Source organism: Apteryx mantelli, chromosome 10, assembly GCF_036417845.1.
Source record: "Apteryx mantelli isolate bAptMan1 chromosome 10, bAptMan1.hap1, whole genome shotgun sequence".
In the NCBI taxonomy this organism is placed as follows: domain Eukaryota; kingdom Metazoa; phylum Chordata; class Aves; order Apterygiformes; family Apterygidae; genus Apteryx; species Apteryx mantelli.
In genome coordinates this window covers 16,349,241-16,376,998 of record NC_089987.1, presented here as the reverse complement: position 1 = coordinate 16,376,998, position 27,758 = coordinate 16,349,241, and the positions used below count along the sequence as shown (strand labels likewise).

Sequence of the window (27,758 nt, the reverse complement as noted above, 5' to 3'; positions counted from 1 at the left end):
TAAAAGGATGAAACTGAGAGAGGCCTTTGCCTGACCTGGTGTAACCATCAGTTCAGTAGTCAGGGAGCTCATGCAAGAAATGCAAGAAACGTGTTGAGATGTCTCTGCCTGATTCAACCAGGCACACACATATGTATCTTTTGCATCCTTACTGAGATGCGTAGCCATCAGGCAATTGACTATTCCAGTCTTGTTCAACTTCTGATCAAGCTTTTTCATTTTACATAAATTAAGTATCCACTGAATGTTGGTATTCCATATACTGGGGACTTTTTTGCTATTCTGACATAGGTAGGGAGAGTTTTGTGTTTTTGAGAGCTGTACTATTCCAACATTTGACAAGAATTTTATCTGAAATCTAAAATCCTTTTGTGGAATGAGAAAAGTTTTCTTCATTGTGTTGCAGAGAAACATGCCAGTGAATTCAGTAATAAACAGTGAGGAAAGTTTCACAAATGAAAATTACAATGCAGGAAATTATTTCCTAACTTTGAGCCCTGCATCTAAAAATCCAAATAGCTGAATCCTTGTCTCCTACATGCAGTGCACTCTGTTTCAGTGTGGATCAACAGAGGTTTTTTTCCAGAATCAGAGCCTTGATAATAATTTAGTTCTTTGTTGATGTAAATTGCTTAGGCTGAACTGACTTCAAAAATATTTTGCACCAGCTAAAAGTCTGCCTCCTGGTCAGTTTGTTCTTGCCACGGACCACACTCACTCGGAAATTACAAAAGACAGCTTTCCTTTCAAATTAGATATTACAGTATGAACATCAGTATTATCACCTGAGTTTAAAAAAAAAACTGAAGATGAAACCTTGTTATTTAATTCTTCAGATTTCTGCTTTCATAAGTGAAAATAAAGATTTTTATGGGCATTATTTAAAACAAGATTTTTGATCATAAAGCCTTTCAAGAACTAAGTAGAAATATGCAGTTGTTATACATCTCAAGGTGAGGAGAATCTTTGAAATTTACTCTGAAATTAGAGACTTTAATCTGCATAATTTATATGCTGAGCACTCATAAAAAGGACTACAGTTGAAACCCACCTGTCATCAAAAGTAAAAGCATGGAAACAATGGCTAAGACTGAGGCAGGGAAATGGTGTTATGGATGTTATTTCCTAAACGTTTTCTAAGGAACAGTTTCTACCAGTTTCTGAGGAAATTAAGGAAAAGTGACAAAGCAACAATCATTTCCAAGTAATGGTTCTTTTTTCTTTTCATTATCTGTGCTGTCTGCTCTCAGATCTCCTTCATTGTTCAGATTTCAAAACATTTCCTGCCGTAACAGATGAGCAAGAGCCTTTCCGTAGGGCTGGAAGGAGAACGCGGCTCCAGCGAAGGCAGGTCTCTCTCCCAGGGGTAGCTAGGAGGTCTGGTACTAGAGACTGGTACTGAATAGCCACGTTGAGCATGTCAATTACTGAGAGAGAATTTTGCTAGGTTCAGAACTTGATTCGGATGAACACATAAAAATTGGGCTATAATTTTCAGGTAATGAGCTGGACTTCTCCCATCTTGCTTATCTTCTTTTCCTGCCTCCTGACCTCCTCAGGGGGACCTGATTGCTACTTCTTGCCTTTAGAAGCACTTTTGGCTCATCAGTTTTTTTCCTCTTTGGCCCTGCTACTGGAAGAGGTTATCTCAGGAGCACCTTTTTCATCTTCAACAGGGATCTCATTGCTCAATGGGGGTCCTGGGGAGGATTTGCACCCTTCCTCTGGGAACACAGAAGTTTATGACAGTTCCTACTCTTTCACAGACAAGTCAGCTTGTCAGGGACCATCATTCATTAAAAATTTAATAGAGGAAACCTGACACGATTGGTCTCTTGGTGCTACAACAATATCAATGTTTAATAACGACATGATGGTACATTTCTATTAACACAGCTGGCATTCTGCACTTAAGCACAACAGGATAATAGTTCTCTTTATGATTACAAAGCCAGTAAAATATTTATGTAATAGGTGGATGGACCAAAGCTACAGTGAACAGTACTGAAGAGGCAATGTCTTATGACGAAAACAGAGAAAATCCCTAGTGAAAATCCCTACTGCTATTTGTATACTCTGAAAGAACTAGTTTCCTCTGAGCTGGAATTTCTGTGTAATTTTTCCCATGCCCATTGTGCATATTCTCTTTTATCATTCAGTCACGTTGTACTAGGCTAAACAGAAATGAGATAAAAGTGCCTTCCTTGCCATCAAGTGAATTAAGCTGCTAGGGCATTACGTTTAATTTCAGTTGCAGTGTCCAGGAGGTCAGTCTGACCCTGCTTATTGCCCCGGGAAGTTGATGTTGATTGTTGCTGCTTTTTTCCTCTTGAAAACTTGTCTTCTAGTACCTGGGTTTCACCGTGGGCTGGCATGTCACCACCCTGTACAGGATTTCATTTCTTCAAGGAACACACCTCTTTAAAATCTAAACAGTAATTCCATTGAGTTTTAAACTGCTGATTTATAATGTTGTGATAAAGCAAGAGCAAAAGAGAAGGTCATGCAAGAGATTATGGTAAGGGTGAACAGCTAGAATCAGAAAAGGTAAAAACACAAATGCCCACCACGTCCCCTATGTGCCGCTGTCTGTGAAATGCAGGCATTCCTTGAGGGCGTCTCCTGGAGAGAAAGGGAGAGGGGTCCGACTGGTCTCTCCTCAACCTCTCACCCCCTCTTACCTGCTGGAGATGGTGACCAGAGGAAGACTTGGCAGCATAGTCCTCTCCTCCAGGGCATTTGGGCATTGCTGGGAAGCCTGCCTGGCCCACCCAGACTTTCAGTTAGATCCTGCCCTCTTGTGCCTCTTCTCAACATCCTTAAAAGAGCTTCTGGGGGCAGTCCATCAGCCTAATCCCACATTAGAAAAGAAAGGCAGACCACAGGTCATAGAGGTGTTGTTAGGATGCTTGCTGCCGGTAGAATACCCTGAACATACTGGAGTAATAGCATTGCTGGGCATTCCCACAGCAAGCGATACTCTAGTAGCTGAGCCCTGCTGCAGTGTACAGACAGTAGTTTGGTTGGATGTGAATGGCAGGAACCATTCCACAATTTGTATTCACTTAGGCATTTAGTCTTTGAGCCTTGGAAAGCTTTTTGAAGCTATTCCAATTATGCAGCCATAGCAAAACCGATCTCTATATAAAGCATGTGCTATTTACTTGATGGAAAAAACAGAGCAAAAGTTGAAGCTCAGACTACTGTGCTGTGTCCCAGACCTCACAGAGATTTCAGGTGCTTGGTCTAGGTGCATTATGAACACTTCTTTGACTGCTGTAGCTCTACTCTTTAATGTAAATTCTCCTTTTGTGATTCTAGACAAATTTTGAAATTTTATGCTGTAAATGCCTAAGTTCACGAGTTGTTCCACTGACTGCTGTGGGAGGATTTGTGGAGCAGAGTATGGATTGCTATAATCAAGGAATTGTAATCTCCTCTAAAAATCACTGGAGAAAGCAAGATATTGAGCTTTACCATTCTCTTTTTCCTTAATTTGCTTTTTCTCATCTATAAAGTCTTGTGGTTAGGGACAGTTTGACCTGGTAGAGGAACAATTCATTTTTATCTTTAAGAATACCAAATCCAGATCTTATGTAGTCTTCCTAAGTATTTCTTGAAGGTAAACATTTGAAAACTGGACTTTTTTCAATTCATAATTGGAAAATTAAAGTCTCTTATCTAAAGAAAATATTCTCTAAACAATTTATTCGGTCTTTGAACTAATGTAAATAACAAAAAAAAGCTAACAATGTTTAACAATCTAATCAAAAGTATCGCTTCTTCCCTGCTCATGTTTTTACTTCTTTGTGCAGCAACGTCGCGTAAACTTGGCAGTTCAAGGCATGTTAGAGCATAATTACTTATTTATCCAATAAAATCAGGTACTTCCCTGCAGCCATCACTGAAACGCTGTGTTCCTCAGCCAGGCGGTGGAGAGCACTGGGCGCTGCGCACGCAAGGACAGAGCCGTTCTTGATCCTGCGCACGGCGACGCTGCACCCGCTCAGTGCGAACAACGAGGCAGCACAGCATACAGACAGGTAGGTTGATACGCCCAATACAAGAACCGCTATGCACTATCTCTGGAGCTACTTTCAAACCTGGGGCCCACAGACTGAGTCTTAAGCTACCAATGCATCTAATATATGTGTAAAAATAGAAGTAATCTTTCCCTCCCTTTCTTCTTAACTTAGAAAAATATTTTGATTAGTTATATAGGGTGGAAGAAGGAGGAGGAGTAATTTGGAGCAGGGGAAATGTGTGTCTGTTGACTCTGCAGTAGCCCTGTCATAAAAAAATGGATTCTATTTTTAATACGTACCATTTGAAAAGCAAAGCCCCTTTTAAAATGCTTCAGAACTCATGTCCTTTTTAATTGCCTGGAATTCATGGTGCTTGTGTGAAAAAGCCATAAACATATACAATCATAAAAACACATTTAGACAACCCAAACAGAATCAGTGCCATATTATTTTAGTTTATTATTCCTTGTGGAGTACAGATTGGTCTTCCTACTTTGATATTTATTTATACCAAGGAACTACAAGAACATAAATGCCACTCTTGGGATAATCCTAATGCTGAGGCCGAACAGAATACGCATTGCATCTGTCTCATTTGCAGTAAAATGAAGGAGTGTTTAGGTGTAATCCTCCTAATGAAGGACAAAGTTGAAGGTCGAATGTAGTCTTCAGGATGAATGTGTCATCATGAAACTTAGAGAACTGTAGTTTTGCATTAAAAAGTTTTCTTAAAATATCAAATAACTAAGAAGGGGAAAAGTAAAATGTACTACTTTGGTTTTATTATTCTTTTCTCTTTGAAGCTACTTAAGGATTCTGTTCAAGACTTTAGTGCTCATATGAAAAATTAATGATGGGTTTTTGCTAAACAGAAAGCCTTCTTATTTTGCACATGATTAACAAAGAAAACCCAATGCAGAAGTGAGATACACAGCAGGGATGGTTCTCTCTGAGGCCAGCTCACAGCTTCACACCAGAACATTTATTGACATGGGGAAAATACCCACTTTTATCTGAAGACAGTTAAATAGATAGAATATGTGCAGGGCTGTACATACTAAATAACAAGGAACAGATTCTTGACAAAGGAAAATGTTCACCAAAATAAACAAACAGCCTAGCAGCAGGCTGACCCTGCACCGTGCCTGTGGGCTGTTTTGAGTCTACTGCAGAGCCAAGCGTAGTGTTAGTCTTTTGCTAGTTATTGTCAGGAAGTAGATTATCAGCGCAAAGGCTGGAGGGTGACTTCAGTCTGCCTGTAGCAGAAAAGCCAAGGACATGTAGGCAGAATATAATATACATAATCCAGATCTGCACTCTGCTCACATGCTATTCTGATTTGATGTTCTTCACCTACAAAGACCTCATTCTGGGGGGGGGGCCTGGGTACTTTTCCCACAGGTCTTTCCCCACATGCAAAATCACACAGGGTGAGGTCATGTAAGCTTGTCAAAATGAAAGGATCCTGGTTTAATCCTGTGGCTGTTGTATATACCCCTCAATTTTTAAACCTCCTTCTTGTTTTGTTCAGCCAACTCTGTGCATCTTCCGAGGATTCAGAAGGGCCATCTGCTACCCACAGTCTCAAGAGGAAAGCCAGCCAAAAAGGTATAAATTTCATAACTTATAATGACAGTACAATGGGGTTTACTTATTTGAAGCATAAGAAAAGGCAAACAGGCTTATTACTGGTGTATGTTTATAATTTGCCACCAAGTGCAGGAAGTTTTTATAAATATCTGTTAAATACAACAGCGCACTACACAGAGCTAAGAGGGGTTATATATCTCTAGTCAGACTCAGGGTTTCAGTTGTCAAACAAGAATGACACAGATCACCCTGGATGAACTGGACCAGGAGGATTTCTTTTGTTTTCTTGTTATACTAGTGAAAGGAGAATGGTCCCCAAAATACTGTCATTATGAGCTACAAGCTACAGTTATCTCCAGGTTTAAAATGGATTTCTGTTAGTATTTCAAAGTACCACACCTAAGTATGCATGAAAAGTGCAGAATTACAGTCTGAAACAAACCACCCCCCCACACACACACACTGTTCTATATATAAACTTCATTTCCTTAAAGCTTCATTCCCATAGATAGCAATGAAGAAGGTTACCCATGTTATCTGGAGTCTCTCTTACTTTTGAGAAAAGTAAAATGTGGTGAGCGTTAAAGTTGATAAGGATTGATTGGTCTTTTGCAGGAGGGGGCAGGGCACTGTTTTGACTAATAAGTTATCATTTTTAAATAATAGGGAATCAGTTATTCTATGTATAAAAAGACATTAAGCCACAAATAGAGCATTGGATAACAGCATGTATGAGCTTTTCTAAAAGGCTTCATATTTTAGTTTGCTTGAGCCATTCTCTTGAAGTTATCTAGTGGTAGCACTGAAATACAGTGACTATTGTACAATTATAGAACCAGGTTGGCTGAATGATTGAACTGGCTAACTGCCATTTTCACAGCAATTATTTTTTTTTCTTGTAGATTTTTAGATCAGATCCCCGCAGGAACAGATTGAGTGGAATTTTTATATTGTTATTATGAATGTTTTGATATTGCAGTAATGATTTTTTGATATTTGGTAATAAAACCTTGGGATGAGAGCAGTAGAAGCCTCAAGTAGCTTTCATAATCTACTGGTTTTTTTGTGGTGGTGATGTTTTTCTTTGCAATCATCAATTGTTCTTTTTTTATTATCATTTTTGTGGGGATTTCTCTCACTGCTTTTGCCCAACACCAAGTGCTGCCAGTTATGAAGTGTATATATATATATATATAAAAAAAAAAGTGTTTAAATTATCCTGTCAAGTACTACTAACCAAATACAAAGCAGCACAAGTTTGATCCTTCATCATTAAATTCAGTCAGAGCTTTGCTACTGACTACATTTAAAAAAAAAGGATCAGGCCTTATCTGAGAACAGCTAGAGTGGTTTTGATAGTGTGAGATTATATTCCAGTCTGTAACTCAAGATTTAGACAAACAATTGATTTTAGAAATGAATATAATTTATATCCTGCAGTTGTAATCTCTCTAGAAGAGGAATTGTGTTGTCAGGTGTCATCTGCAAAACATACTGAATGTTTTAGCACTGAAAATAAAATATGGGGGACATAATCACACAGCTATCAACAGCAGAACTAGAGACTAGCTTGCTAGAGATGTGTCCTTTGCTCCTCGGATCCTCCCACCTACGTACGCAGCTTGGTCCCACTATTGCCTCCTCCCCTCTGCTCAGTGGGAGCACTGATTTGTGCTTCTTTCCTCTCCTCGACCAAAACTGTCCATGAAGTCTATAGGTATTTATTTATTCCTGAGACTTAAAATGCTTTTTATATTTTGGCTTAAATTGACTGGCAGCCTCAAAAGTTCCTGTGAGGCAATAGGAGAGAAAAATAAGGACGGACAGACAGACAGACAGCAGTGACATTATCCTCACTTCCTTAGGATACCAAGCTAAAAATGAAAATGTAACCTCAGACCCTTTGCTGAGGGCTTCTCCTTTGAAAGCCTGGATAAGAAAAGCTATAACCCAGATCAAAAAAGACATCTGGGATGATTACTCTATTCTTGCAACTTTATTAAAGGAGTCAAGAAAAGAAACTGGTAGGTTTTAAGTCTTTTTACATCACCATTCTTACTATTTTAATTAATAATAGTAATATTTTTATTAAATTTACTTTTCATAGAATAAAACTGTCCTGCAGTACAATTAAAATTAGTGAGATACACAGGGGGATGGAGTGCATGTGTGCGTAGAGGTTCACCCCCTCTCCTGCTGATGCTCTCTGCTAGTAGGGCAGGCTGAAGAGTGGGCTGCTGTCATTTTTTATGCCAGATTGCAATCACTCTGGGAGGTAAAAACAACTAAGAAAGCAGGTTGCCATCAGCCATAACCCCCTTCCCTAGATAAGGTACACAGCAGCGGGAGCAGAGAGGTTTTCAACTTACGTTTTGTGTAACAGGATGGAGTAACGCCTGTGGAGGTAGCTTACGAGAGGAAAGCCAGCGCGTTCCCCCTGGACTCCCCTCACCTCACAGTGTTCACTTACAGGCAGTTTGTAACCATTCAGGTGGGTATTCAGTATCTGCATGACTTGACTTTAAAGCTTTTTGAAGGTCTTCAGTCAATCCACTAGTGACCTTGAGAGATTCTGCCACATGTGCTGGCAATTGTGTAGTTGATGCATTTCCATACAAGGCACTTTTAAACCATTACATATTGGAAAAGGCATTTGCCCTGTTAGAACTTGCGTGGAAAAATGCAAATATTTCATAAGGACAAGTGGGGAAAGTATTGTTAGGCTATTGATGCCACATTTTGGTCTGCTGAAAATCTGCTGCTAAAATAGATCTCCCTACTGGAGAGACTGAGCAAAATGGCCATTACAGTGAGACACTCTGGGGAATTATTGATTAGATGTGAGAACACTAATCTGCAATAGCAAAGACTAAGCATGCTGTTGTGACTACTGTTTGCATAAAAAGGTAACATTTCAGTGTCGGGAAGCCAGAACATTAACAGTAGCTGTCCCAGACCTAGCCATATCCCTTGCCACATCCAGCACTGTTCCTCGGTCCTCTAATTTTCCAGGGCCTATACAACCAGGACAACACACATAATGTTGTCTGGAACAAGTAAGTTAGCAAATATATTCACTACACTAGATAGGAGTTTCAGGTTTAGCATCTATCTCCAACAGAGCTAGAGAATATGTTTTTTTTCTCTCAAGCATACCTGAATAACAGCATCAACTTCAAGTTTTGAAATGGCTGTTTGATTCTTGTAAACATTCCTTCCTCCTAACAAGCTAATTTTGTCCACTTCATGAAGAGGCCCCTAAAATTATAAGCAAGACTAAAAAAAGATTCTTTCAAAACAGTATTTGTTTCTTTCTCCCTTTCCCCTTCTAGGCTTTTTTAAGGAGTTCATCAAAGATATAGCCTAAAAATTAGAATAGAAACTTACTACACTTTTTTAATGAATGCCAGATATTGCACATATTTATATAACTTCAAGCTCTATGACTTTAAGGAAATACACATGAAATTATAGCATTTATTATAAGATTCAGACTAGGCAACACTCAGTAAGCTGTAAATGTTTGCCACAGGATTTACCTGGATGATACTTCATAATTTCCACATCCCTTCTTTTCTGGTTTTGTCACTGCACACTGGTAGAGTTAGTTATTCATGAAAAACAACCACAAGTGCATTCATTAAGGGTTTCACTTGGAGAATAATGTATATAGCCAGAAAATAAAACATCTTAACAGAGCGTCTATAAGCCCCAAATAAAAGCCTCACAATATATACAGTATTTAGGTAACCAGATGCCAGCACCTCCGCACAATGTTCTCAAGGGACACCTGGCTGCTGCTGGGGACTTGCAGGCTGTTTTCCTCGTTGTCCCTTTTCCCCCACCTTTGCTGCGGTCCTGTTTCTTTCGGATGGGGCCAGGGCACTCCAGGTCAGGGGCGCACGCCTGGCTCCCTGGGCTCTGAGCTGCTCAAGGGCATATAATCTGTTTGTTAGAGGCAGGGGAAAGCGAGTCGAGATAAAAAATAAGTGGAGGAAGGTAGCTGACTACATGTCATATATAGTCGGTTTTGGAGAGAGACCACAATAAGTGACACCTTAGAGTATATCTCTTTATAGGCACCTATTTATGGGCTGGTGGTACTTGCCACCTAGTGCCTGCAATTCTCTGGGCAGTTCAAGATTCCTCACAGATGGGAGGAATCACCAAGGTATCGTAGGCACTGGCAACTCCACAGAGTACTTAACCAAACAGGGTCCGGAAAGAGATCAGTCCCTTCAATGCCAGCTCGGCCTGCCGAGGGGACGGGGGATCGGCTCCATGGCTGATGAGAGCAATCGGATTGCCTGTTCAGTGCAGAGTCTTTACATTGTAGGGATGAAAAGCTCCGAGGACTTCACTTATACTTGATGGTCTTGTAATTAAATGTTACAGACTTGATGAGCATTGCATTGCAAGCCTCAAGGCTAATTTACATGTTACCATCAAAATGCCTTATTTTAGTTTGCTTATAAAAATACTGTACAGGCATGACTGCATGTCATTGCAAATGGTTTATTTCAGTGATGCTTGGATGACTCTCAAAATTATTAAAAGCTGCACATAATTACTGCTAAAAAGCCCTGTACAGAACCACTAATACTTCCCCTACAATAGCTTTTTTATGACTAAGAAGGCTTTCCTGATGTGACTGACAATGCTAGGATCACAAACAAGCAGCCTGCCAGCAAATAAAGAACAGCTTTTTTTGAAAACGAAATAGTCTGATTCAATTATAGTATTATGTGCATAATTAAAGTGTGTGTCACTTTTCCAAGAGTTGCCCATAATTCAGAACAGTAAGGCAGGGTGGGAGGAAGGAGAGAATAATGAAAGTAGGTAGGAGCTAGTTGTAAGACCAGTGATATGTATGATGCCATTATAAGGTATTTACTGGCACATTTAAATGCTTTATGTAGTAAAAGTTGCTCGTAGTGATTTGGGCTATGTGACTCATGCAGGTGTTTACACAATGGATGAGTGAAAAGAGAAAAAGCTTCTCAAGACTCCAGCATCCATTTAGCACATATGTCTTCATCGGTTTCTTGTTCTGAGGAGGTCGCCCCACCAGAAACATTTCAACACAGGCACATCTGGTGGACTGAACTGCAGTTCCTTACAATTCACACTTTCTTTAATAATTATTTGACTGACTTCAAAGCAATGCTAAAGCACTGCCACCATTTATTGGACTATATTAATAATAATAAATAAGACATTCATTGAATTCAAACTCTTAAAGAATACAGTGCTGACAGAGAAAAAAGGCAGAGAAATATTAGGTGACTTACCCACAGTTTGCAGCAGGTAAGTGGAAGAAACAGACCTCTGGCCAGTGTCCTTTCTTCCAAATCATCCTTCCCATGTTTGTGCTACAGTAAAATGATTTTGCATATGTCCTGTCTTGGAAATATGAAAAACATATGCAATATGCAAAGCAGCCAATTGGACTGCCTTTTGGAATATATCATCATTTATGAAAGGTACATCTTGAAGCCTAAACAGATTGTGTGCAATTAATTGCACGCTGTCAGAAAGACTACAACATTTTACTGCCAATTTGTAAATAAAGCCTAGTATGGAAAGAGGTTTAGGCAGTGGGGTAAGTTTCTGTGGATAAAGAAAAAGCAATGTACAAACATACTGCAACATTATTTTTACACTCCAGCCTTTAAGAATTGCACTGACCCTATAAGAGAGAATATGGTGTAATGCAGAGTCATTGAATACAGCTAGGCTTCTCCACAGGTCAATATTTTATATAATCCAAATGAATAAAATCCTTGCTTACTTGAAAAGCTTAAAAGAAAAAGTCATAAAGTACTAAAAGAAAAGGTTTTTTTGATTAAAATCTTGGCAAATACATAAGCATTTTTACACCCTAAAGATGTGCTGAATGGTGTTGGTGAAGTGTGGATCATTCTAAATATATGGAATTGCAAACAAAGCAGTATTCCCTTTATATCTTGATTGTGACCCTCAAATGATCTTTGTTATAAATATGCCCATCCTGGTGGCTGGCCAATACCTGACTCAATTCCTTTTTCTGTGCTGTCTAGCTCCTTTTGTATCACTGTTGCTGCCATCCTATATCTCACCGTTTCCCTCCATAATATTCAATAAATACAATACATTTGGTGCCACTGCTGATTTGCTGAGCAAGTCAGTGGCCAGCTCAGTGACTCAGACTTGGTCTCGGTTTCAAAAGAATATGATGATGCCCCTCTTTCCAGGTTTGAACCGCTTTGGTGAACAGTATCACAAATGTAATATAGAAACCTTCAGTAATTACTGAAACAGCACTCTGTCACAAGCTACTGATGGACAATCTGGTTGTAGGTATAGGAAAGGATACATAAGCAAATATGATATGTGAAAAGCCCAACTTGGAATTTTTTTTCTTCAGGGGATAAAATGTACATGCTGAGGCAGTGCACATGAAGAGCTAGATACCCATATTCACCCACAGCTCTTTCCACTTCTCTTGTATTTAAAATACCTACAAAAGTGACTCCAATGTAAGTGAGAATCTGGCCCAGGTAGTTGCCAGAACTACAGTAAGTGCAATTTGTGTCGCCTCTGAAGTTCATGTACGCTTCAGCAGTTTTAAAAACAAGTCAACTTGGCCTTTGGGAAAGAGCAGGACTGCCTACATGTCCCAGCCACCCCACACCCCCATGGCACCGCAGGAGTTCCTTGGGATGCCAAGTGCACAAAATTCCCTTCTCCACACCCCCAAGAACGGTAGCAGACCCAGAGCTTACTGCTCTGTATAGGCACTCCCCCGTGCTCTGTGCACCTGAAAAAAGCAGAATCTGAAAGTTCACTCTTCACATGAAGCAGTTCTTTTGGTTTCTATTCTTTTTCTCCCTTTATCTTGTAATGTAGCTGTAGCAGTTCCAGAAATGAACTGCTGAACATCCAAATCCACAGATTGTGAGGTAAATTCAAAGTTGAGAAAAGATGAAAGAAAATATGCACTTAGAGCTCGATAGGGTTTGGATGAAATTCTACAAGGAGTCATAATATCCAAACTACACTGTTGGGGTACCCGCTACTGTGGGTGATCTGCCTGCACATGGAAAACAGATAAGTATGAAATTCAAGTTTCACAGTTTAAGAGAACGTGTTGCTTGACCCAAGCTAAATTAATAATGGCACATTGCTTCATGGTTTAACAATATTTAAACAACATTGTTCTAAGTATTGAATTGAAAACATTTTGGTTTCTATGAGACATACAGCTCTCCCCCTCTCCCCCCCCTCCAAATCAAGATGTTTTACTTCCTTTTAACATTTTTTCTAAGTAGGCTGCAATTGACTCTAGGGATAGAAGATTTCCTTCAAAAATCATCTTTGGGTTTTAAGGTTAAAGGTTTATCACACAAACAACTATGCCTCTCCAGCATTTATTTTTTTTAAATCAAAGGTACAAAATCTAAGTGTCCACATCTCCTTGTTTGATATTTAGTTTGCTGTAGTGTTTAAGACTCTTAGCATTTCACCAGAAAAGATTCGTCACTCTGTAGCTATGGTATTTTCCATCTCATGTCACTCAAGCAAAGTGCCTTGCAGCTTGCCCGCCGGCGAGGTGGGCACAGAGTCGCACCGGGCAGCCGGCCGCTGCCGGAGGCCCTGCGCCCCGGCACTCGCCCAGCCCCTCCAAGAGGGCCGCGAGGAAGGACACTGCTGGGCTTCCCGGCCCTGCCGCAGGCCAGCGGGGATGTAGCCTGAGTACTGAAGGATGGGGCTCTTGTTCAGAGCTGCAAACAGCTCTTTAAAAGACTGGATGTGTTCAGAAGACAGAAAACTCCAATACTGCAAATTCAGAAAGCACTAGGTGAACCCTTACGTAATGCCCTGCCTCCCTTTCCGAACAGCTAATATGGTGCTGTTAAACCCCACCACAAGGAGCTGTCTGAATAGTCCAGCTTTAGCCCTGGACCTTACTCATTAGAGTTAACTTGATGTACTGTGATGACTGCCAGAGATCACCGCACATACAAAGCAGAGTACAATAAGCAGTACGGAACAGGCTGGCATCGTGTTCATGGGCTGTCTTACATATTTACTCTATTCTTCCTAGACTAGGAGTTTCCAGCCATCTGTAAGTGGTGAGAGTTTGACTGGTATCCAGGGTTTTGTCCCCCCTTTCCTCTCTCTCTGCCACTGAAGTCACTATCTTTAAGTATTATCTTTATCTTTAGTTGCCAGTATCTTTAAGGGCTTAACCCTGTTCCCGTCACCGCTACCTCTGCAGGTGTTTTGGGCAAGCAAGGAGACGGAGAGCTCTACCTTCTGGGGCTATGGCCCTCTAACTCCGCAGTTTGCCTGGTCCCAGCTCCGATGAGGTATCAATGCGTGCCAGCAATACAAATGCTATCCTGGGATACCAAACTGGTTTTAATGCATAATACTTCCATGTCACAAGTATTTTGGAGGGGTAGAACAGAAAAGGAGGAAAGTGCTGATTCTTTCCCTTAGAAAGAGCCTTCTGCCTTTGTCTTCCCTTGACACCTGCCCCTCACAACCGGCTGGTGTTGCGATACGCGCATCTGCTCCCTGCAAAGGCTTCGCTCCTTTGGAAAGGGCTTCCACAAGGTCAGCTGACAGCAATGAAATCCCACTCAGTCAGGCTGGTTTTTACCAGCCCTACTCTGTTGCCCTGCAAGAACAGTGGAATATTTTCCCTGTTCTCTGCAGTCAGTTCCTCTGTTATCATGTCACAAAAGAAAAGAGGCTGTTTGGTAGCTGAGGAAAAATGCTGACTTTAAACCTGAGAGAGGGCTCTATCATTTATACTAATGAGCTCACTGGTGGGAAATTTGTAAAATTTTATGATAAAAAGTAGCTGTAGTCAGTATTTGATAGAATTTACTATTTTACTTTTTTGCTGCAAATACATATAACTACTAATAATTTTCCCATCCAAACCTAGAGAGGAGTAAATACAGTGAGAAATGTCCAAATAGAAGTTCAAAGAACTTGCCAGTAATCTGATATTTTAAAGAGTCATTCTTTACAGGTTGATCTAAATTCTGCTGCAAAGGCTGTAGACACTTTTAACTGATTGAATAACTAGTTACTCACTCAGGAGGAGGAGCCCTTAATGAAATATTTAATATTGGGATTTTAATTGCTGATTAAATGCTGGTTAAAATTTAACCTCACAGATCTGATAGTCATCAATGTCATGTCAGGTTTTGACTTTTAATGGAAATGTTAATTCCAGCACCTGGGAATTGCCCTGTAATAATTTCTGTGCTAGCCACCACTTATGTCCAATAAGGTCAGTGAAAAAGGGGAGGTAGTGCTAATGGCCTTCCCTGTCAGCATACACTGTGAGTGTCCTAAATGGCAAAAGTTAAGGAAATCTTCTGGTTACTGCAGTTTACAAGGACCTTGGCCATCCTGTTCAGAACTAGAATAAACTAATCTGGCTGGAGAGAGTAACGCTGGTATAAAACTAAAATAAATGGAAGAAAACAAAGGGGTACCAGTAAGTAGGGAGGAATGGAGATGTCGCCAGCTGGGGGGCGGCGGACGGAAAGCCTTCACAGGGTTGGCATCTACCTGAGATACGAATGGCTTTCCACCATGTTTTATCTCCCCATCGGATTTTTCCCCACTTACCTACTGCATCTGTGGTGCTTGGACTCCTCAGGGTCACCGGTTCAAGTCCTGGAAAAGCTGGCCAGAGACGCAATACGTTTCCTGGAATGCATTGTGTGTGGCCACTCACCGCTGCATGCGGACAAGAAATAAGTCCTTATCAAATGGTATTCTTCCTCACTGGTGAAATATTCCGTATGCTGGCTGTACTTCTCCCACCTTATTTTCTAGCTGTGGCTAGCTGTGTTTCTGTAGTGCTGGCTGTGCCACCACTAACGGTAGTGGTTTTGGCTTGCCGCCTTGATAGCAATTTGGGAAGGGGTGTTGGACTGTGTGATAGGCAATGATCCCGTAGCAGGAATAGCAGAATGGTAAGCAGTGAACATGGACACTTGGCTGTGAGTTTACTACTGCTGAGGTGAAAAGGACAGACAGCTGGGAGAAATTAAGTAGTGTATAGGATAAAAATGTACGGAAGAGATACAAGAGGGACACCTGGTTTATAGGCCCACTACTGAAGTTGTATTTTCCAAATCCTTGAGTCCTGCATGGTACTGGCTATATAGGAAAACAAGACAGGCCAACAGAAAGGATTGGTCTGAGAGACTGAGAAATGGCTGAGAAGCCAGTCTTGCATGTGAATGATCACAATTACTATCATCTTTCAAGTAATACATTGCATTTTTCACAAAAAAAATGTCAAATCCACTGCTCTTGTTGTGCATCTCTGTCTTAGTATGGCTCATGTCACTGTTGCATTTCAATTTCTTGGTATTGTGCTTACTTGCCTCCTTCCTACCTATATTCCCTCAATCCTGTACCCATCACTTTGTACTTAATATAGAAGAAGTGCTGAAGTGTTGCCTTTTTTTTTTTTTTTTTTTTTTTTTTGAGAAGAGCAGCCACTAGAGGGGAGGATGCACACAGAGAAGTCCTACTCAGTGCCTTTGGTAGAAGGAGATGGCCATCTCCAGTAAGTAAAAGAACCTCAGAATTATACCCAGCATTTGTCAGCTGGCCTGGTTTATCCTTTCAGATAAAATATATTGAATGAGATTATTTTTAGCATTGCAGTTTCACCATACATCTTGAAACACAGCCAAAACTAAGGGGCAGAAAAAAACTCATTGGCTAAATTACACAGAGAACATTGGATTACCTGTTCAAACAGAGTCGTTAATTCTGCATATAAATAGAATCCCTAAATACAGGAGTACTGAGTAGAAAATAAAGCCAACCAACAGCCCCTAATGACCCCTAATTATTAGGAGCTTCAGTTGGCATTTGGACAGCATTTATTTTAATTCTTTTAAGTTTGAAGTGGCAGCATGACTGAGGTAGCCACAGTTATAATTACAATGAACACACAAAGTATTCCAACCCGCGCTGGCTTTAACTGAGTGTTTTCTGGCTTCAGTTGGAATTTTGCCCTGTTAAAATATAATTACATGTTTGAATTGTGACTAATTTCCTATTTGAATTATTTATTTGTAACAATGCACTTGTTTTGACAGAAGTGTACGACAAGAAAAACATATCAAGCTGCTGACTTTGGCATCGTCGCTCACTTAGGATTTTTTTGTACTTGAAAGACAATATGCTAATATCCCATCCAAGTAATGCATTAACTTTAATGTCATCAGTAAAAACAACAGCAGCAATCCAGCCATAAAACAGACACTTCTTCAAGGTAAGACTGCAACCCAGTGTTACTTTAAAAAATAAAAATAAAAAAAAAGCTTGACTGCTGTGTTACATATGGACAATTATGGTTGCATAATCAAGAATGTTTAAAATTTGGTTCAAGGATGGTGTTTTCAAATATCTTTAGCACTGAGCTAATGTTTTTTCCCAATTTTAAAGTGGTCCCATGTAATATATAAATGAAAGATTAGAATTCAAATCATGTATTGCAGGCAGCCAATAAAAAGGAGTGGATGACATTATCCACAGTATCTTAATAAATTGTGGTGTTCTTCAAAATATACAAAACGCAACATCCGTGCAGTCCAATGATCCTTCAAGTCAGACAGTTTTATATTTATTTATTTCTGCAGTCCCCAATTTGGTTCAGACTGTATAACAGTTTTCTTTCAAATCTTCTGTTTCCAACTACCCAAATCTGTCAAAAATTCTCACTTCTGGCACTGAGATTTGCCATGAATGCAAAGCGCGAAAGGTGAATTTTTATTCTGATGTTTTAGCACTATCTTTTTGACTGTTTCAAAACATATTACAAACATGTGGAAAACATGAAGCTTGTTTTGTTTGGTATTCTCCGGCCAGAACTGAGATCTGAAAGTTAAAAACACAACTATTTCTCTGTAGGAAGGAGCACCTGATTAAGTTCTGGAAGCAATCTTATTTAATTTGATCAAATAAAATTACAGAATGTTTGGATATGCAGATGATCACCCAGCAGTTAATCCCAGGTGCACACCCAAGAAGGCATATCCACTCTTTTGGGTACATATTGCTGACCAGATTTTACCCTCAGTGACGTCGCCGTTCTCCCGCAACCACAAGCGATCCCCAGAGAATTCCCTTGGCCTGGTGTTGGTCTCTACTGGCACCTGAACCAGCCCGTCTGTGCCATTTTCTGTCCTTTATCTGCTGCGTACAACCGACATTGGCAGACCCGTGGCCCGGCAAGCATCTGTGGCCTTTCTAATTCTGCAGGGTGTGGAGCGTTACAGATAATTCCTGCTGGACAGGACCGCGGCTCTGCATCTGCCCCTGCTGCGTCCTCTCTGGCTGAACTCAATCTGCTCTTTCAGACACCTCAGCTGCTCGCTGTGGAAGCTGAAGGTGACATCCTAAGCAAATCACTGTAAATACATGCAAACCTCTCAAATAACAGTAATTCGATGGTTGTAGATAGTACACAGTGCAGATCAGCAAGAGCTATTTTGCTCTAAATTTCATTTTCACACATCTTCAGACTTTGTACAAAATCCCAGCAGATGCTTGGGATGAAGAATATCTTAAGTTTATATGGACATAAATAAATCCCTGAATTGCTTTTTGCTGTTTATCCTTTATAAACTAATATAGCAGTGAACAAACTGCATTTTCAGAACTGTGAACAAATTGCATTTCATATGAGTTGTGGGCCAGACCTTTTATTTCTTATTCAAGAGGGATTAAATCAGAAGGCAAGTAGTCTTTGAAAAGGTGGTTTAATACATGGCTAGCTAAACTCTTGGCAAATTACTCTCTTGAAGGGAAAAATAAGGGCTTCTAGTAGATGTCTCTGTACTTGTTTTCAGAAAACCTTCAGAAAACCTGTTTGCCCCCCCTTAGAGGCTTTCTTTGTAAGTGAAGCTAAAGTTAAATATCAAGTGAGATTGAGTTTCTGAGGATGATTTTCCTCAAACAGGATTAAGACTCTTTGACAATGTATTGCAGGGCAGTTAATGTTGCTGCTGTTCATGATTTAAACTGTTTTGTGGCTAAACTATATTTAGTTTCTAGAGATATGAATTCAGTACCTCTGAGCTTTAAACTTGCTTCTGTAAGAGATAAAAACATGTTTGCTTTGATCCCACTGCATTTTTTTCTGGAACAAACTAAGCAACCCACTTATTATCTGAGCAGGATAGTAGCACGTCCTGAAGTGGTTCTTCAGAGATTTATGAAGATCATTCAGTTACAGATTTTTCCTCCAGATTGTTTCCAAGCTGTTTGTTTTTTCTTTAACCATGGGTGAAACATTAGGGGAGTTCTACAAACTTAATATTCTGTGGTCACTCTTCCAAAATCTAGTTCATGCCTAGTTACTGTACACTGGACAGTTTGCACGTGTGTTTTCTATGCCCACAAAAGTACAATTTCTTAAAAAAACAAAACAAAACAAAAAGCTCTGCCTGAGAAATACCGTAGCTTGAGCCAATGTGATAACTATTATAGTTTGTTAATACCTTGACACCATTCCCATTGTATTTAAATGACAATGGCCCGATTGTATCTCAATGGCATTGATTAACAAGGCATTTTCTAATTAGATGGGGTAATATAATTCCTGGCCCTCTATAAATATCTGTATTTGCCTATCTGCCATTCCTAGTTTGGGAGCTTTATGCCAGACATCACTAATTAAGCGATGTTCTTATACATCAGTACCTACATCCTCCTGCTGAGCATCTTTTCTTTGTTCCCAGTGCAAGTGAGAGGCTTGTATGTAGTACATACTACATACAAGTAGTAGTAGTAGAAAAATCAACACAGAAATCAACATAACTGTCTAACTCCACATGTGACATTTAGTGAAAATGAAGCAATGTCTAATTTGCATATCTGGTGTTACTTTATTAAACCCATAACTTAAGAAGTTGGGTAGCAATCGTGCTACCGAAGAGTACAAGGTGATGCTAATCCCTGTGAGTGATGGTGTCTGTCCAGCACAGGAAACTTTGCATCCGCCCTCGCCTGCCTGCCTGCCTGCCTGCCAGCCACCTCCCTGAGGAACAGGGCTCTCGTTAACAGTGTCGGAGCAGTTCATTTCTCCCTGCACATCACTTCTTGTTCTTTCTGTTAGCTCTGTCCTCTAGTGCCTGGGGAACTGGTGATGTGGGCCATGAAAAGAAGGGCCACCACGTTTTCTCACAGAGGGATTGCTACCAAGACTGTAAGGGCAACTCTCAGTCCAGGGAGGAAAGCCCTTCCAGATTCAAATTAGCAAGCTACAAATAAAAAGCTCTGTAGCACAACAGAATTGACTTAGTCATTGTGCATGAGAAGTGTCTTAAAAGAGAAATATATAAATATTTTTTACATAAACTGATTCAAGCAAATCTACATATGTTGAACACACAAAGCACTCAAAAAAATTAAATTGGCAGTTGTGCTCCTTCAATTTGAATTTCCCCATGTCTCCTCACTAGTATTCACAAGTATGCAAAATGCTTATTTTAGTGATTTTGATTTGCTTTAAGCCTTATTAGCGCTGTTTAGAAATATTTAGAAATATTAATTGCATTAAAAAGTTTCTGATGACTCTCAGTTATAGTAATAATAATACATTACAAATCATAAACTTGTATCTTAAAACCTAATACACCTTTTAACAGGTTGTGGCTCCACCCAGCCCATTTTATTTCATTTTCTACTTCTCAGGAGAGGTTTTTTGGTCTCTATTTTATTATTTTTCTAACTCCTTTCTGGCCGTTTTTCCTTTCCCTTCATTCCTCAAGCCATTACATTAGTTTCCAGACTGTCTCACTGCTGAATGTCAATAATAAAGCACAGAATATTTTGGCTCTCCCTGAGGTATGACGCCATTGATTATAACTATATCCATGCCCTCAAAGCCAGTGCTAACCCACATTTAAACTGTGGTACTTCACATACTTAGGCCTGAGCAACTTTACTGACATGTATTTAAGCTAACAGGGCAAAAAACATGAATAACGTTTTATTTGTAGCAATTTTCAGAGAGAGATCAATTTGCCAAGTAAAATCTTTTGAATCAGAGCAGCACAGTAAAATAAAGTAAAACCTTTACCGAAATTCATAATGATTTGCACTGGAGCCCAGTTTTGGATGATACTAAATTTGCCAAAGAGGATGCTACAAAACTCCGCTTAAGTTTTTATCTCGGATTAATTTTGTAAACAGATCTGCCAGCGTGGTCGCACAGCTAGAGAGTTACTTTGGTCCAGTGGTTTGTTTCTAACAGTTCATCAGTAAACGGCTTCTTTTGCAATTCCACGTTATGATTTTGTGACCACACAGCCAGAACGAGCCCTGGTCAAGAGCCCAGCCAGCCAGAGCGGTCTTTGCCTCGCAGGCGGTAACGACCGCCCAGGAACCGCGCTCCGCAGCGGCAGCGGCCGCGACCGCGGCACGAGTTTCGGGAAGTCCCAACGCGCCTGTAAGTTTCCTGCCCGGGAGCCCCGGCGGGGGGCGGCCGGGGCTGGCGCTCCGCGGCCCCCGGGAACCCGCCGGCCTGCGCGGCAGCGCGCTGCCCTCCGCGTCCCCCGCGCGGGGAGGAGACCGGGGGCGCCTCCCGCGCCGCGCCGCGCCGCCCCGCACCGCCCGAGAAAGAGCCTCCCCGCGGGGCGCGGGCAGAGCCGCGCCGCTCGCCGGGGCCCCTCCGCTGCGCTGCGTTGCGCGGCCCGCCCCCGCCGCGCCGCACCGCGCCGCGCCGCGAACTCCCGCTCCTCCGGCGCGGCCCCGCGCGGAGCACCGCGGCTCCCCGCGGGACGGCGGCGCCGCCCCGAGCCCGCGCGGTGCCGCTGCGCCCCGGCCCGGCCCGGCCCGGCCCTGCCTACCTGCGCGGTGCTGCGCGGCGCTGCGCGGCGCGGTGCGGGCGGCTGCTCTGCACCTGCACCCGCGCCCGCGTAACAAAAGCCCGGGCGTCAGGTGGCAGGACACGGACTGCGCCGCCATTGGCTGCGGCGGCGCGCGGCGGGCGCTGGTTGGGCGGCGGGCGGGCGGGGGCGCTGACGGCAGCGCGGGGCCGGTGGGGAGGCGGGGCGGCGCCGCGCGCCGTCTTTGTGCTCGCCGGCAGCGCCGCCGCCTCCCGCCCGCCTCCCTCCCTCCCTCCCTCCCTGCCTGCCCGGCCCGGCGCGGCGCGGCGGGGCGGGCGGCTCCGCTCCGCACCGCACCGCACCGCACCGCTCCGCTGCGCGCTATGAGCGCCGGCGCTGCTGTGCCTCCTCGCGGCCGCTTCTTCCCCGGCGGGGGGCTCTCCGCCCCGCTCTGAAAGAGACAGCGGCGGAGCGAGCGGAGCCGGGCGCGCCGCGGCGGAGCGGAGCGGAGCGGAGCGGGGCGACGGGAGCGCGGCGCCATGCGGGGCCCGGCGCTGGGGCTGGCGCTGGGGCTGCTGCTCGGCGCGGCGTGGCTGGCGTGCGGGCAGAACGAGACGGAGCCCATCGTGCTGGAGGGCAAGTGCCTCGTGGTGTGCGACTCCAACCCCACCTCCGACCCCACGGGCACGGCGCTGGGCATCTCCGTGCGCTCCGGCAGCGCCAAGGTGGCCTTCTCCGCCATCCGCAGCACCAACCACGAACCCTCCGAGATGAGCAACCGCACCATGATCATCTACTTCGACCAGGTGGGGCGGCGCGGCCGCGGGGCGCTCCGCCGCGGCGGGGAGAAGTTGCCGGGAGGGCCGGGAGGGCGCGGGGAGCTGCTGGCGGGAGGGCGGCGGGGCCGGGGCGGCCCGCGAGCGGCCCCGGCAGCGGCCCCGGGCGCGGCAGGCTCCGGGCGCGCCGCGCCGCCGAGGTGCTCACGTCGCCTTTCCCTTGCAGGTACTAGTGAACATCGGCAGCAACTTCGACTCGGAGAGGAGCACTTTCATATCGCCCCGGAAAGGGATTTACAGTTTTAATTTTCACGTGGTGAAAGTGTACAACAGGCAAACCATCCAGGTCAGCCCTGCCCGCCGCCGCCTCGCTCCGCGGGATGCGCGGCCCCCGGGGAGGGACGGGACGGGGCCGCCCGGGGGCCGAGGCTGCCCGGGGGCCGCGCTGCCCGGCCGGGTCCCGGGCCTGGCCCGCGGCGCCGCAGCCGCCCCAGGACGGCAGCGACGCCCAAAGCCGCCGCCCGGCCCGGCGCCCGGCAGCCCCGCGGGCTTGGCCCCCGCAGCGCCGCGCTTTGGGGCGGCGGAAGGTTTCGTAGGGATTTGGGGTGCGGGAAGGCGCCTGCGGATCCGGTCTGGTCGTGAATACAGAGGTGTGTGTGCGCAGATACCCTGTACGTGTACGCACCTTTTGTATGCAGTTTGATGCACATGCCCCTCGAGGCAGGGATAGTAAACTATCGGCCTGCAGCCAGGTAGCCTAACCTAGATAGAAAACCTGTCTGCATGGACCTGTCCATCGCAAAAGTGAGCGTACACATATAGCACCGTACTAGTTCAAGTGGCTTCACACATCTAGATTGGGAAGGTAGTATATTATTAATGTGGGATACGCAGTTCGGGGATCATTAATGCGAGCCGAGCACAGCTTATTGACTGTGTTGTGGCATATTGTCTTTGCTGCCTAACAAAGGAAAACTACCTCTTGAATACACTTCAAACGCGCTGACTCTGGCGGCTGTGGCTCTGCTCCTCACTGTCTCTGAGGTTTCGCATAAAGCCATCTTTCAATAAGTATGAGCAGACCTCTTTTCATAGTCTGAAAACACAGGCACCCCATTGAAACTCTTCAAAATAGGATCAATGCCCTGTTTTATATGCACCGGGTGTTTTGATGTAGCTGTCGGTCTAAAACAGCAGTGAAAGCCTTCTTCCTTTAGAGTACATACCTTAGCTGGGCTCGGATTGATATTTCATTTTTATGGGGTCGGAGTTTCAGCTGTCAGAAAAGGCCCTTTCTTAACTAAGCATTTCGCCTGCTTGGTGAGCCCCAGCGGTGTCATTGTCTGATTTTAATTGACGGAGAGCTTTGTTTTATCTTGCTCTTTAGGTGAGTTTGATGCTAAACGGGTGGCCAGTGATTTCTGCCTTTGCAGGGGACCAAGATGTGACCCGAGAAGCTGCTAGCAATGGAGTCCTGATACAGATGGAGAAAGGAGACAGAGCTTATCTAAAACTGGAGAGAGGAAACTTGATGGGAGGCTGGAAGTATTCAACATTCTCTGGATTTCTAGTGTTCCCGCTTTAAATAACTTCTCATCCAAGCAGAGGGAAAGCAGCAAGTCAGAGAATTTCTTACGAATTCCCAAATTGTAGCTGGGTTTAAAGAGCTGTGGACAGCAGACTTTTTACATTCAAATATTAAAGAAGCTAAATCCTGCTTAGGTTTGTGTACATCTGCTTTGAAGAATTACTACTTATTTTTGTTGTGTTGCAGCCAACAGGCGGGAGACACTATAATTGATCATACCCCCATTTATATTCCTCTCTCTCCTCCCACAAAATTAGTTCCCATCTCTGTGTCACTGGTGTAATCTGCCATCGTTCCCCCATGGTTTCTGCCTCACACAAGTAGACTTTAGATATTTTCATTGTCGTTTACAGCATATTTTGTAGTTTTGTTTTTAAAACATGTTAATCTTGACTCTTTCTCTGAGTTTAACTTTTAAAAAAAGCAAAGTATTTTTGAATACATGGATGCCAGGATGAAAGGGAAAATGCAATTCTTGCTGTATACTGGCTGGCAAAGGAAAAATTTATACACTAAGAACTATTCACAGCCAAGGCTGACTAGAGTATTTCAATATTTCTATGTAATTCTGAGTGATTGTGAAATTTAAGGCTGCTAAATGTTTTGATGCTTGTTTTGCTCTTGTAAAATGTGGCCCAACTAAATGCCAGGAAGTATACTGAACTTTTACTATTACTCTGTAATATATGTGTGAATATCGAAAATTAATTTTTGCTTTAATTCAATAAAGTTTAAATGGGACTTTTATTTTTCTTAACCAGAAATAAGCTTTCTCACTGCAGGTAGCTGGGGCGAGGGGGCCAGGTGAGGTCCTGGGGCTGCGGTGCCAGCTGTGGCACAGCGACTGGGCTCCCTGGAAAGCCCCTGTGGCTCGGCTACCAGCCTGGGGCGCAGCGCAACGCGCACAGCCTGTGCCCGCCTGCAGCACCAGTGCGGACCCCCGCACTTCGGCACGCCCTCGCTAGCCCCACGGGCGGTGCTGGCAGTCCCGAGCGGACCCATCGCTAGGAAGTTCCCCGCAGAATCTTATAACCGATTATTTATAGCATTTATCTGTATTATATTCTATAAACCAGATCGCATTTTATACAGCCGTCTAAAAATATCTTACAATGTATACTTCGATGCTAGTAGTATTTATTTGCTAGTATTATTTTGTTTACAGTCTTTTAAAGATGTAAATGCTATAATTTTGCAGTACTCAAAGAGATTACTACTTTTATTAAAAGGTGCGTACAAGGATTTCGATTGTATCTAAACTTTAACGTGAAATAAAGCGGTGAAATGACCCCCTGGGCTTTGTGCGTAGCGGAACGGCCGGGCCGCGGCAGCAGCGCACAGCTCCGCGGCGGGGCGCGGGGGATGCGCGGGCTGCGCCGCGCCCCGGCTGCCGCACAGCTGAAGCCGCGCGGCTCTTTCAGACTCCGGCTCCCAGGCAGGAATTTAATTAGCTCCTGAAGGGGGTTAATACTAGCATAATGAGCAACGCTTTTTCTATTTATCCGCAGGTGGCGGGCCGGGCGCCGCGCTGCTCTCGCCCCGGGCCGCAGTCCTCCTCGCTCGTCTCGTCTCGTCCCGTCCCGTCCCGTCCCGGGGCAGCCGCGGGCTTCACGCCCGAACAGACCCGCCGCCCGACAGCACCCGGCCTCCTGCTACCGAGCGGCGCGCAGGGCTGAAAACGCCTGTGCTCCCCGCAGCCCGCGATGGTGAAGTGGCGCGAGCCGCTGTCCCCGGCCCGGCCCCGCTGCCGCCGGGCTGCGCGGCCCGCGGAGCCCCCGCCAGCTCCCCGTTGAGCTCATCACGATTCGGGGCACCGCAGCCGCTGTACAGGGAACAACTGGGACTGATGAAGGGTTAATAATGGCAGGCAGTTGGGTTGTTTTCACCCGGAGTTAAAATCTGCGCCAAGACAGCCCCGGATCGGCCGCCCGGGCTGCGCTCCGCTGCCGCTGCACGAGCGAGACCCGTTTTTGCTCTCCCCCGGGGCCGTGCCGGCTCCCTCCTCCGGGCGCGCTGCCCCGGGCTGGCTCGCCCGGGACAGAGAGCTACGGGTAGGGGCTGCCGGCGCTCCTGCCTTCTGCGGCGGGGAGGGGGCCAGGCGGGCGAAAAGGGGGGAAGAAACAGCTGCAGGGGCGCGAGGGAAAGGCCGCTCGCTCTGCGCTCTCACCCGCCCTGGCACCTACTCGCGCAAACCCCGTACAGCGCCCCGGGGCCGCGCGGCGGGGCTGGCCCGGCAGCGGCCGCAGGTGCGGGGCTGAGGCTTGCTTGGTTTTTGTTTTGGGGTTTTTTTCCTTCCTTAATGCGAAGCCACCTTCTGCTGAAAGTTTTCCCCAGGTTGTGAGAGTCTCGTTAATACCGTGCAGCTGGAAATGATATTGCCCCCATCGCAGCAAATCACTGCGCTGCGGCAGTTACAAAACGCCCCCGCGCCTTCCTGGGGAGACTGGGATGGCTCCCCGCCCGCGTTGCGAGCCTCTCCGCGGCGCCCTAGCCCGGGCACAGCAGCACGCGGGGCCCAGCGCAAAGCTCCGCGGCGGGGCCGGCGCTGCTGCTGCCGCCGCCGCCCCGGGCGGCGAGGGACCGCCCCGGTGCTGGGTGCCGGTGCCCCGCCGCGCCCCCGACGGGGCGGCCCCGGCGCAGAAGCCTGGCGGGGCTGGCCGCGCCTGTTCGTGCGCACGTGTGTATAGATCGGTAGGTACCAGGGATTCGTTGTCCTCGAATTTTTACCCCTGAATTTAAAGCAGAGAAATTGGAAATGAGTGCTCCTTCTACTCATTTTTTTTTTTTTTTAACGGGTATCTTGCACCGTCGCGTGGCTTCCAGGAGGTTTTAGTGGGCCAAGCTTAAAGCATGCACCAATTCCTTCCCCCCCCCCCTTTTCAGGAAAGGGGATGGGCTCTTTTCTTGCTTCCTTCCACTTTTTCGAAGTCCTTCAGGCTTGCGGCAAAAGTAACCGAGCACGGACGCAGGACACCGCTCCTGCGGGCCGGTGTTACTTAGTACCTGATACGTCCAAGAGGATGGGGTGAAGTGAGGACATCTTCCTCACGGCTTGGTTTTCGGTCTTAACGTCACCGTCATGGCTTGTAGGAAACCTAGACGTTTTCCAAAAAGAAAGAGAAACAACATGGGGGGGGGGGAGTGTTCAAGGAAGGAAAACCCAGTATGAGTAAACCCGCCGGGTTTTCGGTGCGGGTTTGGCGTGCCGGGTTCGCGGCAGAGCCGAGCGGGCACCGCGGGCCCGGGCTGCGCCGCGCCGGCGGGAGCCTTCCCGGGACTCCGCTGGGCGCCGGCGCCCGTTGCCGAGCCCGCCGTCGGGTGCCGACCCGCTACGATAGCCCGGTAGCTCGGGGGCAGCCGCTTTTCTTGGGCCCGGCGTTTTGCCCCCCCGAGTAGCGGTGTAAAGCGGAGGCCGCCGGGGCGGGAGGGCTGCCCTTCCCCGGAGCGGGGTGCGCAGGGCGGGACAGCCCCGCCGAGCTCCCCGGGCACCGGCGCCCGCCCGCCCTCGCTCGCGGCGGCCCCGTCGGGGCATCTCGGTCCATCTCCTAGCGCAAAGTGGCTGCGGGAGCCTCAAGCGCTGGGCCCCGGGGCGGCCGCGGTCCGCCTCATCCCGCGGGGCAGGGCGGCGGCGCCGCGCTGCCCACCGGCGCGGGCAGCCCCGCCGCCATTTTGGGCAGGGGCTCGGAGGTGGCGGCGGGGCCGCTCCCCTCGCCGCCAGCCCGCTCTGGGCGGCGGCCGGCACCGCACCGACGGGGCTGTAGCGCGGGCGGCACCGGCGGGTCAACGCCGCGGCCGCCCGCGGCTTTCTCGTGAGCTCTGGCCGCAGCCCTGCTGCGACCGGGGCCGTCCCGCGCGCGCAGCAGCGGGCGGGAGGCCGCTGACGGCCGTTAACGGTCACTAACGGTCGCTAGCGGCC

The 27,758-nt window shown here is 45.6% G+C and overlaps 1 protein-coding gene and 1 long non-coding RNA gene across 2 annotated transcripts; one reads left to right on the top strand and one right to left on the bottom strand.

The window, feature by feature from the left end:
* Positions 1 to 1,902: 1,902 nt before the first annotated feature.
* Positions 1,903 to 15,334, bottom strand: LOC106483343 (uncharacterized). Its single transcript, XR_001292346.2, has 3 exons — positions 15,249 to 15,334; positions 2,682 to 2,850; positions 1,903 to 2,428 (listed from the first exon to the last, which is right to left on the bottom strand). It is a non-coding gene; the product is annotated as an uncharacterized lncRNA (long non-coding RNA).
* A 6,531-nt stretch (positions 15,335 to 21,865) lies between these two features.
* Positions 21,866 to 25,022, top strand: CBLN1 (cerebellin 1 precursor). The gene is made up of 3 exons (XM_067302903.1): positions 21,866 to 22,284; positions 22,481 to 22,600; positions 23,642 to 25,022. The coding sequence occupies exons 1-3, from the start codon at positions 22,018 to 22,020 to the stop codon at positions 23,837 to 23,839; spliced, it is 585 nt and encodes a 194-aa protein (XP_067159004.1). The 5' UTR covers positions 21,866 to 22,017; the 3' UTR covers positions 23,840 to 25,022.
* Positions 25,023 to 27,758: the final 2,736 nt, after the last annotated feature.

Coding starts and splice junctions, on each gene's coding strand:
- CBLN1 (XM_067302903.1), top strand. CDS start 22,018: ATGCGGGGCCCGGCGCTGGGGCTGGCGCTGGGGCTGCTGCTCGGCGCG. Junction 22,285..22,480: donor TGATCATCTACTTCGACCAG/GTGGGGCGGCGC, acceptor TTTCCCTTGCAG/GTACTAGTGAACATCGGCAG. Junction 22,601..23,641: donor ACAACAGGCAAACCATCCAG/GTCAGCCCTGCC, acceptor CTTGCTCTTTAG/GTGAGTTTGATGCTAAACGG.